Consider the following 15,707-nt stretch of genomic DNA (forward strand, 5'->3'; position numbering starts at 1 on the left):
GAGCTGTTGCATGTTTTTCCTGTGATGCTGTCAGCACCAATACAGCAAAGTTGTTAGTTTGCAGCAACCATTTTTGTCAGGAGAGTTGTGCGAGAATTGAAGAATGGCGGACTTTTTGTCTTTTATCAGTTGAATTCGGCACCATTCAGACACATCACCTATATCCGTGCTGCTGTTCGCCTATGTTTAAAATCATACAGATTACTGGCAGGGTTAATGGTTGGAATAGACAGGGCAAGATACCTCCTGTACTGCTATCCACTGTGTCTGCATTCAGACCTGGGGATTCAGGAGGAGAAGTCCTCCTCATATATAGTGTTTATACTGACTTTATTCTTTAATGTGGAAATGCGCTCGTTTTTGCGATTGTTTTAGAACTTTAGATTCAGTTGCCTATGGAAGAAAAAAAAAAGGAATAATAAACGAAAATGGTCAAACTACTTGCTCTACAAACAAGTGTTTGCATGACTATACAGACAAAGTAGAATAATATAATAAGAAAACATTAGTTTGCAACATCAAGCACTAAAACGTGCCGTTTATAACGTCTAAAAATTAATGGAAGTGAATGACACCGGAAGTCTCGAGCCAAAATTACTGAAATGGCTGCGCCCGCTTGTACGCGGAGAATAAGGTGAATAAACATGATTATCTTTATAATGATATAACAAATTGTGGTTTTGTATATATAATATTACGACTAACATATGTAGCAGGGCATTAAACTACTTACTGTTTATTTCTTTGCATTTTAACTTTGTAAACTGTAAAATCATGGGTCCTCTTACAAAAAACTGCAGTAAACTGAAGTAAAACTGCAGTACAAGAGCAGTACAAAGAAGTATAACTGCAATAAAATTAAGCACAATTGCAAATCTGCAATACAATAAAGAATAAACACAGTTCAAATACAGTACAATAAAGTTCAACAGTAAACTGAAGTAAAAACAAGTCAACTTCGTCTTTACTGCACTTGTGCTGCTGTAGTCTAATATGCCAGTGGTGTGGTAAGAACTGTACTGCACGTGCGTTCCAAGGTGTCACGGACAATGAAGAGGTGAACTCAAATGCAGAAGAAATAATGTCTTTATTTAAGGAGCGAGTCTCAAGGAAAGTACAAAACCAAATTAACCCAGTTGGGTGAACGCTGAGGGTGCGTCAGGAACAAAACCCAGAACAACGGGATGCTCGCTCAGTGGCAGTCCTGGACACAAACACAAGGTGAGTAACGGAGTGCTTCGCACAGACACACAAATGACAACATACTGACAAACATGAAGGGAAATGACGTGCTATAAATAGGGGGAAAAGGGAATAACAGGCAGGTGGAAAGAATTAGCAGAAATGACTGGTGCTCCTGTGACTGCAAATAAAAACAGGTAGAAAGAGGTAGTCTGTAAAGCATGGTAGGAGAAGAGAGCAAGAACGCAAGGTACGGTGACAGTACCCCTCCACTCAAGAACGCCCCCTGGCGTTCCCTGAAGATTCACCATGGACCTGATGAAACTGGTTAATGAGAGAGCGGTCCAGAATATCCCGAGCTGGGATCCAACATCTTTCCTCCGGACCATACCCCTTCCAGTCTACCAGATACTGATAGCCTCTACCTCTCCTCCTCACATCCAGGAGACGGCGCACAGTGTATGTAAGTGCACCCTCAACCAGTCTGGGAGGCGGAGGAGCAGAGGTTAAGGGCTGCAGGGGGGAGCGAAGAACAGGTTTGATCTTAGATACATGAAAGACCGGGTGAATGTTTCTAAACTGAGGGCTTAATTTGAGTCGAACCGACACTGGACTGAGCACCTTAATAATGGGAAAAGGTCCGATGAATTTGGGTCCCAATTTACGTGAGGGAAGTCTAAGGGGAATGTCTTTGGCTGACAACCAAACTTTCTGGCCACACATGTAAAGAGGGGGCACGGAACGGTGGCGGTCCGCAGAAGCCTTGTTCCTCTCGCCAGTGCGGATGAGGGCCTTTCTGGCGATTCTCCATGTCTGGAGGCATCTTTTAATGAACGAATGCACGGAGGGAACAACGGCATCAGGTTCTTGGGAAGGGAATAGAGGGGGCTGGTAGCCTAGGCAGCACTGGAAGGGAGACAACCCAGTAGATGAAACGGGGAGGGAGTTATATGCGTATTCGACCATGGTTAACCTGGAACTCCAAGATGACGGTTCCCCTGACGCCACACAACGCAGGACCCTTTCCAGGTCCTGATTAGTTCGTTCGGCCTGGCCGTTGGTCTGTGGGTGGTACCCGGAAGAAAGGCTAGCAGTCGCCCCCAGCTGTCGGCAGAATTCTGCCCAAAACCTGGACACAAATTGGGGACCCCTGTCTGAAACCACGTCAACCGGGAGGCCATGAATACGGAAGACGTGGTCTACAACAATGGCAGCTGTCTCCCTCGCTGAAGGTAATTTGGGGAGGGGAATAAAGTGTGCCGCCTTCGAGAATCTGTCCACCACAGTGAGGACTACAGTGTTGCCACTGGATGGGGGTAATCCCGTGACAAAGTCCATCGCTATGTGTGACCAGGGTCGCGAAGGGACAGGCAGTGGCCGGAGAAGCCCTGCTGGGGGTCGATTAGAACTCTTAGCCACCGCACAGACCGGACAAGCCAACACAAACTCACGAGTGTCCCGTACTAACGAGGGCCACCAGAACCGTTGCTTAATTAACCCAATGGTGCGATCTACTCCTGGGTGGCAGGCTAGCTCGGATGAGTGACCCCATTGTAACACCTTGGTCCGGACCGACTCAGGCACGTATAGCAAGTTACTAGGGCACTTAGTGGGCGTAACGATGGTGCGGAGTGCTCTAAGAACCACAGACTCCACCCCCCAGGCTACCCCTGCCACCACACGTTCGGGTGGCAGAACAGCAGCCGGAGAGGTGGGTTTGGGCTCAACCTCACTAAGACGTGACAGGGCGTCTGCTTTACCGTTCTTGGACCCCGGGCGATAGGAGATGTGGAAATCAAACCGGCCAAAGAATAATGCCCAACGAGCCTGACGAGAATTAAGTCGTTTGGCAGATCTGATGTATTCTAAATTCTTATGGTCGGTCCAGACTACGAAAGGAACCCCCGATCCTTCAAGCCAGTGACGCCACTCACCCAACGCCAACCTGACAGCCAGTAACTCCCTGTTCCCGATGTCATAGTTTCGTTCCGAAGGGGTTAGTCGGTGGGAAAAGAAGGCACAAGGGTGTATTCTGTCGTCAGACGGTGACCGTTGGGACAAAATGGCCCCTACCCCCACCTCTGATGCATCAACCTCCACCACAAACTGACGGGACGGGTCTGGATTGACCAAAATAGGTGCGGAAATAAAGCGCCTCTTTAATTCAGAGAAGGCAGTTTGGGCCTGAGGGGACCACTCAAATCGTTTGTGGATGGAGGTGAGATTTATCAGAGGTAGAGCAACCTGGCTAAAATTGCGTATGAATCGCCTGTAAAAATTGGCAAACCCCAGAAACCGCTGGACCGCCTTGCGACTGTCTGGGGTGGGCCAATCCGCAACTGCTTTTACCTTGGCAGGATCCATTCGCAATCCGTCAGGCGACAGAACAAACCCCAGGAACGAAACCGACTGTGTATGGAAGTCACACTTCTCCACCTTGGCGAATAAACGATTCTCCAGCAGCCGCTGAAGCACCCGCCTGACGTGCTGGACATGCTCCTGTTCATTCTGGGAAAAAATCAGAATGTCATCAAGATAGACGAACACAAAATTATTGACCATGTCCCGGAGCACGTCATTGACGAGTGCCTGGAAGACCGCCGGTGAATTGGAGAGCCCAAAAGGCATAACAAGATACTCGAAATGACCAGTGGGGGTGTTAAAGGCGGTCTTCCATTCGTCCCCCTGCCTAATCCGAACTAGGTGATAGGCGTTGCGGAGATCTAATTTGGTAAAGATGGTTGCCCCCTGCAGGAGATCGAAGGCTGATGACATCAGTGGCAATGGATAACGGTTCTTTACCGTGATGTCATTCAACCCCCGATAATCAATGCAGGGGCGCAGAGATCCATCCTTTTTCTCCACAAAAAAGAACCCGGCCCCAGCTGGAGAGGAAGAAGGACGTATAATACCTGCTGCTAGAGAATCGTGGATGTACTTCTCCATGGCCTCCCTCTCGGGTCTAGTCAGAGAGTATAGACGCCCCCTAGGTGGAGAAGTGCCAGGTAATAGGTCGATAGCACAGTCGTACGGGCGGTGCGGAGGAAGCGATGAAGCCCGGGACTTACTAAATACCGCTCTCAAATCATGGTAAACGACAGGTACGCCAGTCACGCTCACCTCCTCCTGTAACATAGAACGAGAAGAAAGGGGAGAACATGCAGAGCCAAGACATTGAGACAAACAATAGGGACTCCAAGAAGATACAGAGCTGAGAGCCCAATCAATATGAGGGTTGTGCTTGACTAGCCAGGTGTGACCCAACACTAAGGGGGCCGTGGGAGAGTGAATGAGGAGAAACTGTAACTGCTCCACGTGATTGCCTGACAGTGTGAGTGTGAGGGGAATAGTGCAGTGGGTTATCACAGCTAGGTGAGAGCCACAAAGAGTTTTGGCTTAAATGGGGTTATCCAGAGCGACCATAGCAATCCCCAGTCGTTTAGCCAAGTCTAAGTCCATAAAGTCCCCTTCAGCACCGGAATCAATAAGGGCAGACACCTGCTTAACAAACCCCTTAATATTTAACCAGGCCTGGAGTGACGCCCGACCCCCAGGCAGTGCACGTGTGTTCGCGGTGCTCACCGTTAATCCGCCCTTAGATGGCTTACGCCGCTCTCTGATAGGGCACGAGGCCACCTGATGCCCCGCCTCCCCGCAGTAAAGGCAGAGACGGTTAGAAATGCGGAAGCGTCGCTCCGTCGCCGACAAACGAGCTCTTCCGACTTGCATCGGCTCCTCCTCCGAAAACTCGGGGTGTTGTGCCACGAGAACATCCAGCGCGCCGGTGTTCCTAGCTGAACACTCGTTGACTCCGCCTCTGCGATGACGCGCCCTGAGCGCGAGCCGGTTGTCGACCCGGATGGCGAGATCGACGAGTCCATCGAGACTGGATGGCAGCTCGAGCGAGAAGATCTCGTCCTTAACGTACTCCGCCAAGCCGTGAAGGAAGTGGTCCCATTGAGCCTTGGCATTCCAGCCGCTGTTCGCCGCCAGGGTGCGGAATTCAATGGAATAATCCGCCACTGATCGGTCCGCCTGTTGAAGTGCCGCTAGTGCTCTCGCATTCTCAGTCTGCAGCGGGGAACGGTCGAACACTTTCTTGAGTTCGTCGGAGAAAGCTTTAAATGATGTACAGCATTCGTTCTTGTTGTCCCACATCGCCGTGCCCCATTCTCTGGCCCGGCCAATCAAGAGAGTTATAGTAAAGGCAACCTTGGAAGTCTCTGTGGGGAAGCAAGATGGCTGGAGCGAGAAGGTGAGGGAACACTGGGACAAAAAAGATCGACAAGTGTCGGGCTCACCAGAGTAAGCGGCGGGTGGGTTGAGTCGAGGTTCTGCCTGTCGTGAAGAGGTTATCGCCTGTTCCGACGCTGCAGCCGCTGGAGGATCCGGAAGAGCCGCTGGAGGATTAGGGAGAGCTGCTGGAGGATTCGAGAGGGCAAGCTGCAGCTGATTAAGGCGCTCGGCGAGCGCAGCCAGTTGTTGGGACACCTCTGCGAACGCCTGGTGGGAGGCCGCGATTTCCTCCTGTTGTCGCCCCAGCAAAGCGCCTTGTTGGGCGAGCGCTCGGCGAATATCAGCGTCTTCTGCTGAGTCCATGTTGGTCAGTATGTTCCTGTCACGGACAATGAAGAGGTGAACTCAAATGCAGAAGAAATAATGTCTTTATTTAAGGAGCGAGTCTCAAGGAAAGTACAAAACCAAATTAACCCAGTTGGGTGAACGCTGAGGGTGCGTCAGGAACAAAACCCAGAACAACGGGATGCTCGCTCAGTGGCAGTCCTGGACACAAACACAAGGTGAGTAACGGAGTGCTTCGCACAGACACACAAATGACAACATACTGACAAACATGAAGGGAAATGACGTGCTATAAATAGGGGGGAAAGGGAATAACAGGCAGGTGGAAAGAATTAGCAGAAATGACTGGTGCTCCTGTGACTGCAAATAAAAACAGGTAGAAAGAGGTAGTCTGTAAAGCATGGTAGGAGAAGAGAGCAAGAACGCAAGGTACGGTGACACAAGGGTTATTCAATACAAATGCAAAATTGCAGTATAATGAGGTATAAACACAGTTTAACTACCATGCAATAAAGTTCAACAGCAGTGAAATCTGCAGTACAACTGAAGTAACATTAAATATACTGAGAGGGGCAATATAGTGATATGTTATATAATTTATTGCACTTAGGTACAGAAGTATTACAATTTTATTATGTATTGCAGTATTGTAGATGTATATCTGTAGTTGAAAAGTGCAATACTGATGCAAAGAAAACTTAATTGTTGAAACCATATTGTATTGTAGAAGTAGTTGTAGTACTTCAGTACCATTGGAGGAGTTTTACTGCATTATAGTAGTAGTATCACTTCAGTACTATTGCAGCAGTTGTACTAAAGTTCTACTGTAGTAGAATTGCAGTAGTTTTACTGCAGTTGGTTGTATTGTAGTACTTCAGTTGTATTGCAGTATATATTGTAGTAAGTCTTGACTACCAGCAACAGTTTGATTGACTAAATATAAATGAACATTTTTATTTACAACACTTTGTTTACCTTGTGTGGCACAACTACATAAGCTTTTTTTTTAAAATCTAAACTGAAATAAGCTTTAATTGTGGGGAAAACTAGATAACTTTGAGCTTTTGTCAGCCAATTTCATCTTCGGGCCGGGATCAAAATCAGTGACGAAGCGCGACTCTGCTAGTAGAGTGATGACGTGTCGATTTCTCATTATTATAAATAGCGGAATTTTCTTATCCTCTTATCCAACAAGACTAATTCCTTATCCAATATACTGCAATATATTTAAATCACAGTTTTTTCATGTCCAAAAACTGCACTATTCAGTAGTTAACTAAAACTGGAGCATTCCTTTAAAAAAAACTACAGTATTCTTTAAAAAAAAACTGCAGTAATTTTTTATAAGGGTCTCCTCGAAGTTTGTGTCTCATTTTGAGAGCCAACTGACAGTTGTTCACTCCCCTTTTTTTCCCCTGCTATGCCCACTCCTGCTTGCGGTGCTCCATGCCCATAATGATGCTTTTTTTAAATTCTGAGGTAGACTTGAACCAAAAGAGAGAGGTTTCATGACCCTTTAAAGAATAAAAAATGTAAAGCTTCACAAAAGAGCCTCCACACACACACACACACACACACACACACACACACACGCACGCACGCACGCACGCACGCACGCACGCACGCACGCACACTGTTCTGGAGGAGACATGCTGCTTAAATGTCCACTGCTCTTCTCATCCTCCAATCAGTGAGCGGTTCATCTTTGGCAACAGGAGATGTCATTATCTCCTACTAGAGTAGGGCAAAGAAAGAAAGGAAATACAAACCAAAAATAAATACGTCCTGGGACGCAACATTAGCTATAGCGTCTGTCTGAAGAAACTTTATCTTGTACTGCATCTAATAAAGATATTTCCAACAAAATAAACTCTTCTCTTAGTCAAAACCTCATAGATATTTGCATTAGATGTCGCCTATGCTGTTGTTGTCTATTGAATCATCAATAGAGCCGCCATTTTAGTACAGGGTAGCGCTCCTTTGAAACGAATGTGGGGCCATGAAGGTTTAGTGGAGGACTGGCCATCCAGAGCCAGAGATATGTAAATATATCCACATATATCTATGATTGATAGTTTTCCTGGTGGTCAGTATGCAAATATACTTTTAATTACAAAAATTATAATTTTACATCACTTTTCTACATCGATTGATAAGTGACCACACGGGCATTGCAGACAAAAAATGTGTGTATGTGTGCATTGTAGATGTATGATCCTCCCTCCCTGTTAAATTTGATCTAATCCGTGTGCTGAAACCCCCCCCCCCCCCCCCCCCCCTCCCGCTTTCATTTCTAATTCTAATGGAGGGAGCGATTTGTTTGTGAATGAATCTCCGTTATGAACGATGCGTGTAAACTATCGATATCCCTGCATACATGTGCATATCCACATTTCTGATCTAAATGGTATATAACATCTGTAATATTCAATGATTTAGGGTGGACAGTATGCACATTGAGGCGCAGGCACTGTTAAAAGTTTCTTCAAAAACTAGCCGTTACTTCACTTAGCCGACAGTAATACAGGTTTCTGGCACCGCAGCATCATGTTGTCATATTTCATTTACTTTGTTTGCTGATTTTATTCAACAAAACTAGCATAAGCCTAGAATTTAGTGAAGTTGGTGCTACTTTGCCTTATAGACAGTGCAGTAAGTGACTGTATTATCATCAATAACACTTGTTGAGCACAAGTTCGAAACAAAAACATATAAAACGAAATCTTACCTATGAAATGTTCTGCCTTTATGCTTTGTTTGCTCACTACTACACCTGTACGCAGCGCAAAAGTCCAGCATCTTCAGATTGGCTTTAGTCTTGACTAGTGCAGTTGAATAACATTTGTCCTGGAAGCCCTGTACACATGTGGCAGCGGTATTGACACATGCTCAGGGTCCGTATGCGATATCTAGTGTATAGATCTATGGCAAAACCCTTTTAGTAGTGGTCTGATTATATTATCCATCAGTAGAATTCTGTGTTGGTTTCTAGTTAAACTAATAAGTTTATCAGTTCTTTGTGCAAACCACTCAAACGCATAACCTATTTCTTTTGCTCCATTAATTTCACTATTTACCCATGCATTAAAAATCCATTTCTGTGAGGACATGGATTTCATTGGAGCCATATCAAGTGGTGCTCGGATTAAGAAATGGAGTTTATCTGCATTCGAGTACCTCTTATGAAAAATCTCACACTATAACCTCAAACTGGAGATCAATACACAATATTAATGATACATTATTGATTCCTATCTTAAATCTATGATGTAAAAGCACCCTTGGTATTCAAAAACACATAGGTTTTTTTCTATCTGTGAGGAATTTCAATTGACTTCAATTGTTTTTATACTGAGTATATCACATTTCCTATCCTGTGACACTTCAACTTTAAACTCAACATTTTTTCACTGCTTAGATTTTAATTAAAATGCTATTATTGTGTTTATTCAGCTGCTTTCCTGATGGTGACCGTTGGCTGGACCATCTCTCTCTCACACTCACACGGGCTATAGTAGGGGAGAGTGGGGACGGTTGCAACATGGGGCAGTTGCAACAAGACTAATTCCTCCATTCAGGAATGAGCTAGAGCAGAAGTTTTCAACCTTTTAGGACACACGCCTCCCCCCAAACTAATGGTAAATCATCTTACAGTCAATATGTGTGAGCCATAGCATCCTTGCTTTTAATGTATGTACATACAGAAATTGCTGTTTCATGAAGCCAAGTTCGCAAAGCCCTGACGGTGTGGTTGAGTCGAACATTGAGTATGTTTACATGGACACCAATACTTTAATAGATTTTAATACAATTAAGAAAATACTTTCATTAAGATTCACCATGTAATTTTTGATGACCTTAATCCGACTAAAGTCATAACTGAACTAAATAGAAATGGAATTGAGATGTGGAGTATGCATATATTAGTGGCATTATTGAAGTAAACACCGCAATCAAACTATTACCGTCATGTAGGACTTTGACAATTTTTCTGACAACATCCACACACACGGCTGTCAGTAAAGGACCGCAGACACAAATCGCGAAATGCAGGTGTTTTTTCCACCAGTACTTACTCCTTATTTGCGTCTAACACCCCAGTTTGTCACAGGGCATGAATTAAATGTTCATGAGTGAATGTGAAACTGCCGAACTACAGTTAAAGTCACCTAAAATTACGTGAAACTCTGCAGGAAACGCTGATATCCTGGGGAAGCAACATTCAAAAAGCACTTCACATTAACAGCTTAATTATATTTTTGTCTATTAAGGCAAATAACTAGATTACAGGTGTCCATGTAAGAGTAGTCAGTAGTGTCTTCAAAGTAAGTTAAAGATCCTGGTTTTGATTTAGAAGGGAACATTTTTTGTCAGACGGTTTTACTTTCATTCACCTTCATTCATTTTAAAAAGCACCCGGTCCATTTTATTTGTGTATAGTTTACTCTAATGCATTAACTCTACAAGTGCTAGGTTAGATGTGGAGCTAGCATTAATCAGATTCACTCTAGTGAACGCATAAAAAAAACGTCATCACAATTTACTTAAGTCCACGCCTCAAATTCTCGCGCCCCCCCTTAATAGGTGCTGGCTTCACAGTTTGAAAACCCCTTAGCTAGAGTGATGATATTCACACTACATATTAGGGCTGTGCAATGAATCGAAATTCAGTTTCGATTTCGGCTTCTAACGATTATGACAAAACATTAATCAAGATAACGATTATTGCATCATATACCGCCCCTTTCCGCTGTACACATTTGTTGCTCTGCAAAGCTCAGTTTTACGTGAATGTTACTAAAAGCATGTACTGTAATGTAACTTTTGCAGCACAGGATGCGCATCATTCATTGATGAACATTCGAATCATTCATGTTTTTAAAAGCACTAAAGAGTTCGCTTGCTGTTGTGTGTGCGCACGCTCAGCCTCAGAGACGAGTAGAGCACACACATCTAAAGTCATCTTAATGTGAGCGATTTACTGGTCAAAATGGTGTTAAAACGCGTGTTATTACTTATATTAACCCTCATTCCAAATAGTTGGGAATCAAAAGACATGTAAAGTGAAACCATAAAACAGATCCGTACTGCTCTTAGAGTGACAGCGCACAATATTCCTGCTCTTTTTGTCATTAATCAAACAACAAAAGGAGAAAATCCCTCACTGCTCTTGACTGAAGGACTTTTGTAGCTATAATTAAAGTTTTTTTTCTCAGTGAAGATGGTTAAAGCACAGTTTGCTTCATATTTTCATTCTATTGTATTTATTTTCCTTTCCTTATTTACAGGGAGGAAAATAACTGTGTATATACAGTTAAAGTAAGAATTATTAGCCCTCCTGAATTATTAGCGACCAATTTCTGTTTAACGGAAAGATTTTTATTTTAACACATTTCTAAACATGATAGATTTAATAACGCATTTCTAAAAACTGATTTCTTTTATCTTTGCTATGATGACAGAAATATTTTACTAGTAATTTTTCAAGATATTTTCAAGACTTTCAAGCTAGTATTCAGCTTAAAGTGACATTTAAAGGCTTAAGTAGGTTAATTAGGCAGGTTAGGGTAATTAGGCAAGTCATTGTATAGCACTAGTTTCTTTTGCAGACAATCAAAAATATATATTGCTTAAGGAGTCTATTGATATTTAAAAAATATTTAAACCTGATTGTATTCTAGCCAAAATAAAACAAATAAGACTTTTTTTCAGAAGAAAAATATAGGAAATACCGTGAAAAAATCATTGCTCTATTAAACATTATTTGGGAATTTTTTTTTAATTCACAGGAGGGTGAATAATTTAGACTTTAACTGTTTATGGTTTTGAATAATTGTGATTACAATTATGACCAAAAAAATTGTGATTATGTTTTTCTCCATAATCGAGCAGCCCTACTACATATTCCCACTTAGACCCTCCTGGGAGAAACAGCCATATATGTGACTATTCCTTCAATATAAAACTCACTATGTAAATTTTTTTAATGTTCAGAAAGTTTCTCATTCTGTCTAATCGGTTTTTGTGAAACATTATTCATTTGTATAATTTAGATCACTGTTTTCTTGGCTTTAAATAGGTATAGCTGACAAGCATTAAAGCTATTGTATATTTCTAGCATAGGCAGTTTAATCAGGGTTGGCACAAAATTCATTTAAAAGCTTGCTGTATTAACAGTGTACAGTTTTAATTTGATCACAGTTTCAATGTAATTTAATTAGAAAAAAATTATTATTTGATTAATGAATTCATTTCAAAGTTTCAATTTCAAGAGTTCACACTTAGCTGATGATTGAATATAAAGTGAGTTTGGCATGCTGTCCCGGGAGAGAGCCCTGAGCTCATAAGATCCTTAAGCCTGGGGCTCCCTTCCGTTTGCAGTGCGAGAGGGGAGTTTGATCTCAGGTAGGTCTTGAGAAACGTAGGTCTCCCCTTTGTTTAGAGCTGATGACAGCTTACAATTTGCGATGTAGAGGTATACAGCTGGTTTAGAGCTCGACTATAGTGCTAATTTAGATTAATCAATTCACTTATGACAAATGTTTCTGGACTGTGGGAGGAAACCAGACAACCCTGGGGATCCCCACACAAGCACAGGAAGAACATGTAAACCCCACACAGAAATGCCAACCGGCCTGTTAAGGATTTGAACCAGTGACGTTCTTGCTGTGAGGCAACAGTGCAAACCACTGGGCAACTGTGCTGCGCTATTAAGGGAAAGGTGGAGGAGTAGAGGTGGAAGGGGGGATTCTTCAAGGCGAAGATAACTGTAGTAAGAAACTCTGGTTATTTATAGTGAGTTAGGAATCATCTGATTGGTGAATCATGCGTTAGTTAATGCAGGACCAGCTGTGTTCAATCATATTCATATGCTCTGCTCAAAATTAGTTTATAAATAAACTTCACTTAGTAAAGCTTCAGTATAACTTTTCAGTAAAAAATATTTTTGTTCAGATTTTTTAAGGCCTGATATTTGGTTGTTGCTTGTTCTTTTAATAGTCTGTATTTATATGGCCAACTTAACACATTTAACAATTAAACCAATTGACATTTAGTCTGTTTACCAAACAAAATAATAATAAATTCCAACCTGGGGGGTTAATAGAGCTGGGTTTGTAGCACATATGATAAAGCAAATAATGATGATCTTTGAGACACGTCAGGCAGTTTAATCAGGGTTGAGACTAAATTAATTTAAAAGCTGGCCATATTAACAATGTATAATTATCACAGTTTCGATGTAATTTAATTAGAAAAAAAAAAACAAATTATTTGATTAATTAATTTATTTCAAAGTTCAAAGAAGTGTAGTAAAGGTTCAGTCTATATCTTCAGTAAAAAATATTTTCGTTTAGTTTTTTCAGGCCTGATAATTGGTTGTTGCTTGTCCTTTTAATAGTCTGTATTCATACTACCGGTCCAAAGTGTAGGGTCAGTAGGATTTTTACATGTTTTAAAATAAGTGTATCCTGCTCACCAAGGCTGCATTTATTAAATCAAAAAGATAGTACACATAGTAAAAAAGTGAAATGTTATTGCACTCTAAAATTTTCAAAAGTAGATTTAATTTAATAATTTAATTTAATAATTTATTCCAGTGATTTTAAAGATGAATTTTCAGCATCATTACTCCAGTCTTCAGTCACATGATCATTCAGAAATCAATCTAAAATTAATTATTATTATTTTTATTATTAATATTATTATTATTAATAGTAATAGTAATAAAAGCAATAAAGACTGTAGTAACTTTTTTACATTTAATAAATGCCACCTTGATGAACAAAATCATTTTCTTAAAAAAAAAAAAAAAAATATATATATATATATATATATATATATATATATATATATATATATATATATATATATATATATATATATATATATATATATATATATAGGTGTAGATGTATGTTTATCATATTAAAAATTTGGGTTTCCACAAAAACGGTCTCTGTAAAACTGAAGGAAATGCAAAACGTGTTGCAACTGTCCCCACTCTCCCCTAGATGAAATGTGCATACACAAACACGCACAGACAGAAAACATGGGCAGTATTTCAAAACGTAGTAAGCTGCCTACAGTAACTGCTGTATCTGATGCATCCCAGGTGCATTCAAACAATTGCTGCTGAATCAAAATAACTTGGCCTATAGCCTATATAAAATAAAAAAAAATTAAAGCAATGTAATGACAACCAGTTTGCAATAAGAATGTCAATATCAAGCGATATCGATCCGTTTTCGAACAGAAAAATAATAGTAATTGAAAGCAAATCAAGAACACCAGAAGCTTCCCGCAATTACGTACAAATGACGATGTCTTATAAAAGTAGATACGTATCACAAATTATTGCTGTGATTTTGTGTTCTGACGACATTGAATTTTAGTCTACAAAACGTACATCAGACGAGAATGAGCCTCAGCGACTTAAATGACTAACAGAAAAAGTCGACACCTTGAAAGTCACAGCACAAATATAGAGATTAATATCGGCAATGAATGCATCCATTTCCATTGATACGTCTTAAAACTATTTTTCGGATCTCTGTGTTTGAAGAGTAAAGCATTTGTGTGGCACAATTATTTAATACTACTTAGTCTTTTGTTTAGTCCCTGAACCGTCACTGTTTACCGGTGCGTCGTTACAGTCGATATATCAGTACACACAGTCACATACTTAATATATCTTTGTTTAAATCTTAAGTAATCTTAACAAACTATATGTCATTTTCAAGTCTGAAACTCAAAAGGTTATTATTATTGATATCAGAGCGCAGTGCTTTCTCTGGTAAATGAATGAAGAAAACAGCAGGTGAAAGAGTAACTCACCGGAGGCTCCGCACATCAGGATGCTGGCGATGTGAACTTGCATGACAAGCGACTGACGATGTGAAATCCTGCACTAGTAAAACACGGATAGAGTCTCGTAGTTCCTTGTTGGCAGCTTCCTCTAAGAAGGAAAAAGTTGAGTGTGTGTGAATGCGTGATTTGGCCAGTCTGACTGTACCGCTGAGATGCGCGCGCTCCTGTGGAGATGCGCGCGCACAGACACCTGGGGGAGGGACTGTGAAATCAACTACAACACTCAAATCCAAGGACGGGTGCTGGGGTTAGGCTTAATAGAGCTGGGTTGGTAGCGAAAACGATAAAGCATTTAAAGGCGATCTTTGAGACACGTCAACTTCTTTTCAGTGCCTCATTTCTTTTTTACCTCCACTGCTTTTGTAAGCTCACTGGAAAAATAATTCATTGGATTTAGTGATTTCCTTTGAGGTAAGTGTTTGCAAACAATTTAAATTGGCTGAATTTTAACAAAGAAATTACATTTCACAATGTTCAACTTAATTTTGTTTGTTTAAATTCAGCCCATATTTGCAACCACTTACCTCAAAAGAAATCAGTAAATCTAATGAATCATTTTGTTCAGTGTTGCTCTGGATCGACGATTCTCAGTAGGCCACTTTACAAAAATAAAGTATTTTAAATTAAGGCAAAAAGGTAGCTAAAAAGTAGCTAAAATTGAGATGTATATTCTTATTATTTTAGTTTTAATTATTTTAATACGTTGTCTGGTTAATTTAATGCATAATTTTGGCTATTCTTAAACACAAGAATGAGCTTTTGGTGTCTTTTGCGCAAATGCAGGTTTCAAGTGCAGGTTTTTTAAAACAATAACATGATTTCTTTGTCGAATATTTATTGTTTTCTGTTAAATGCAAAAGAGGATATTTTGAAGACTGCTGGTAGCTGTTGAGCGGTTCATTCTGCTGTGGCGACCCCTGATAAATAAAGGGACTAAGCCGAAGGAAAGGAATGAATGAATGAAGGAATGAATGAATGAATAGTAGCGGTCACCATACTCCATAATAGGGAAAAAATACTATGGAAGTCCATTTTTATACACAACAATGGCGTTCTTGTGGCCTTTGTAAACACAA

The 15,707-nt window shown here is 41.1% G+C and overlaps 1 protein-coding gene across 1 annotated transcript in view; it reads right to left on the reverse strand.

The window, feature by feature from the left end:
* Positions 1–14,749, reverse strand: part of rxfp1 (relaxin family peptide receptor 1) — a 155,469-nt gene extending 140,720 nt beyond the window's left edge. Inside the window, exon 1 of the mRNA XM_056472208.1 lies at positions 14,599–14,749. Within this exon, the coding sequence (XP_056328183.1) occupies positions 14,599–14,641 (43 nt within the window). The 5' untranslated portion in view covers positions 14,642–14,749. The remainder of the gene's footprint in view (positions 1–14,598) is intronic.
* Positions 14,750–15,707: the final 958 nt, after the last annotated feature.

The sequence above is a fragment of the Danio aesculapii genome, chromosome 14 (genome assembly GCF_903798145.1).
Source record: "Danio aesculapii chromosome 14, fDanAes4.1, whole genome shotgun sequence".
Taxonomy (NCBI): domain Eukaryota; kingdom Metazoa; phylum Chordata; class Actinopteri; order Cypriniformes; family Danionidae; genus Danio; species Danio aesculapii.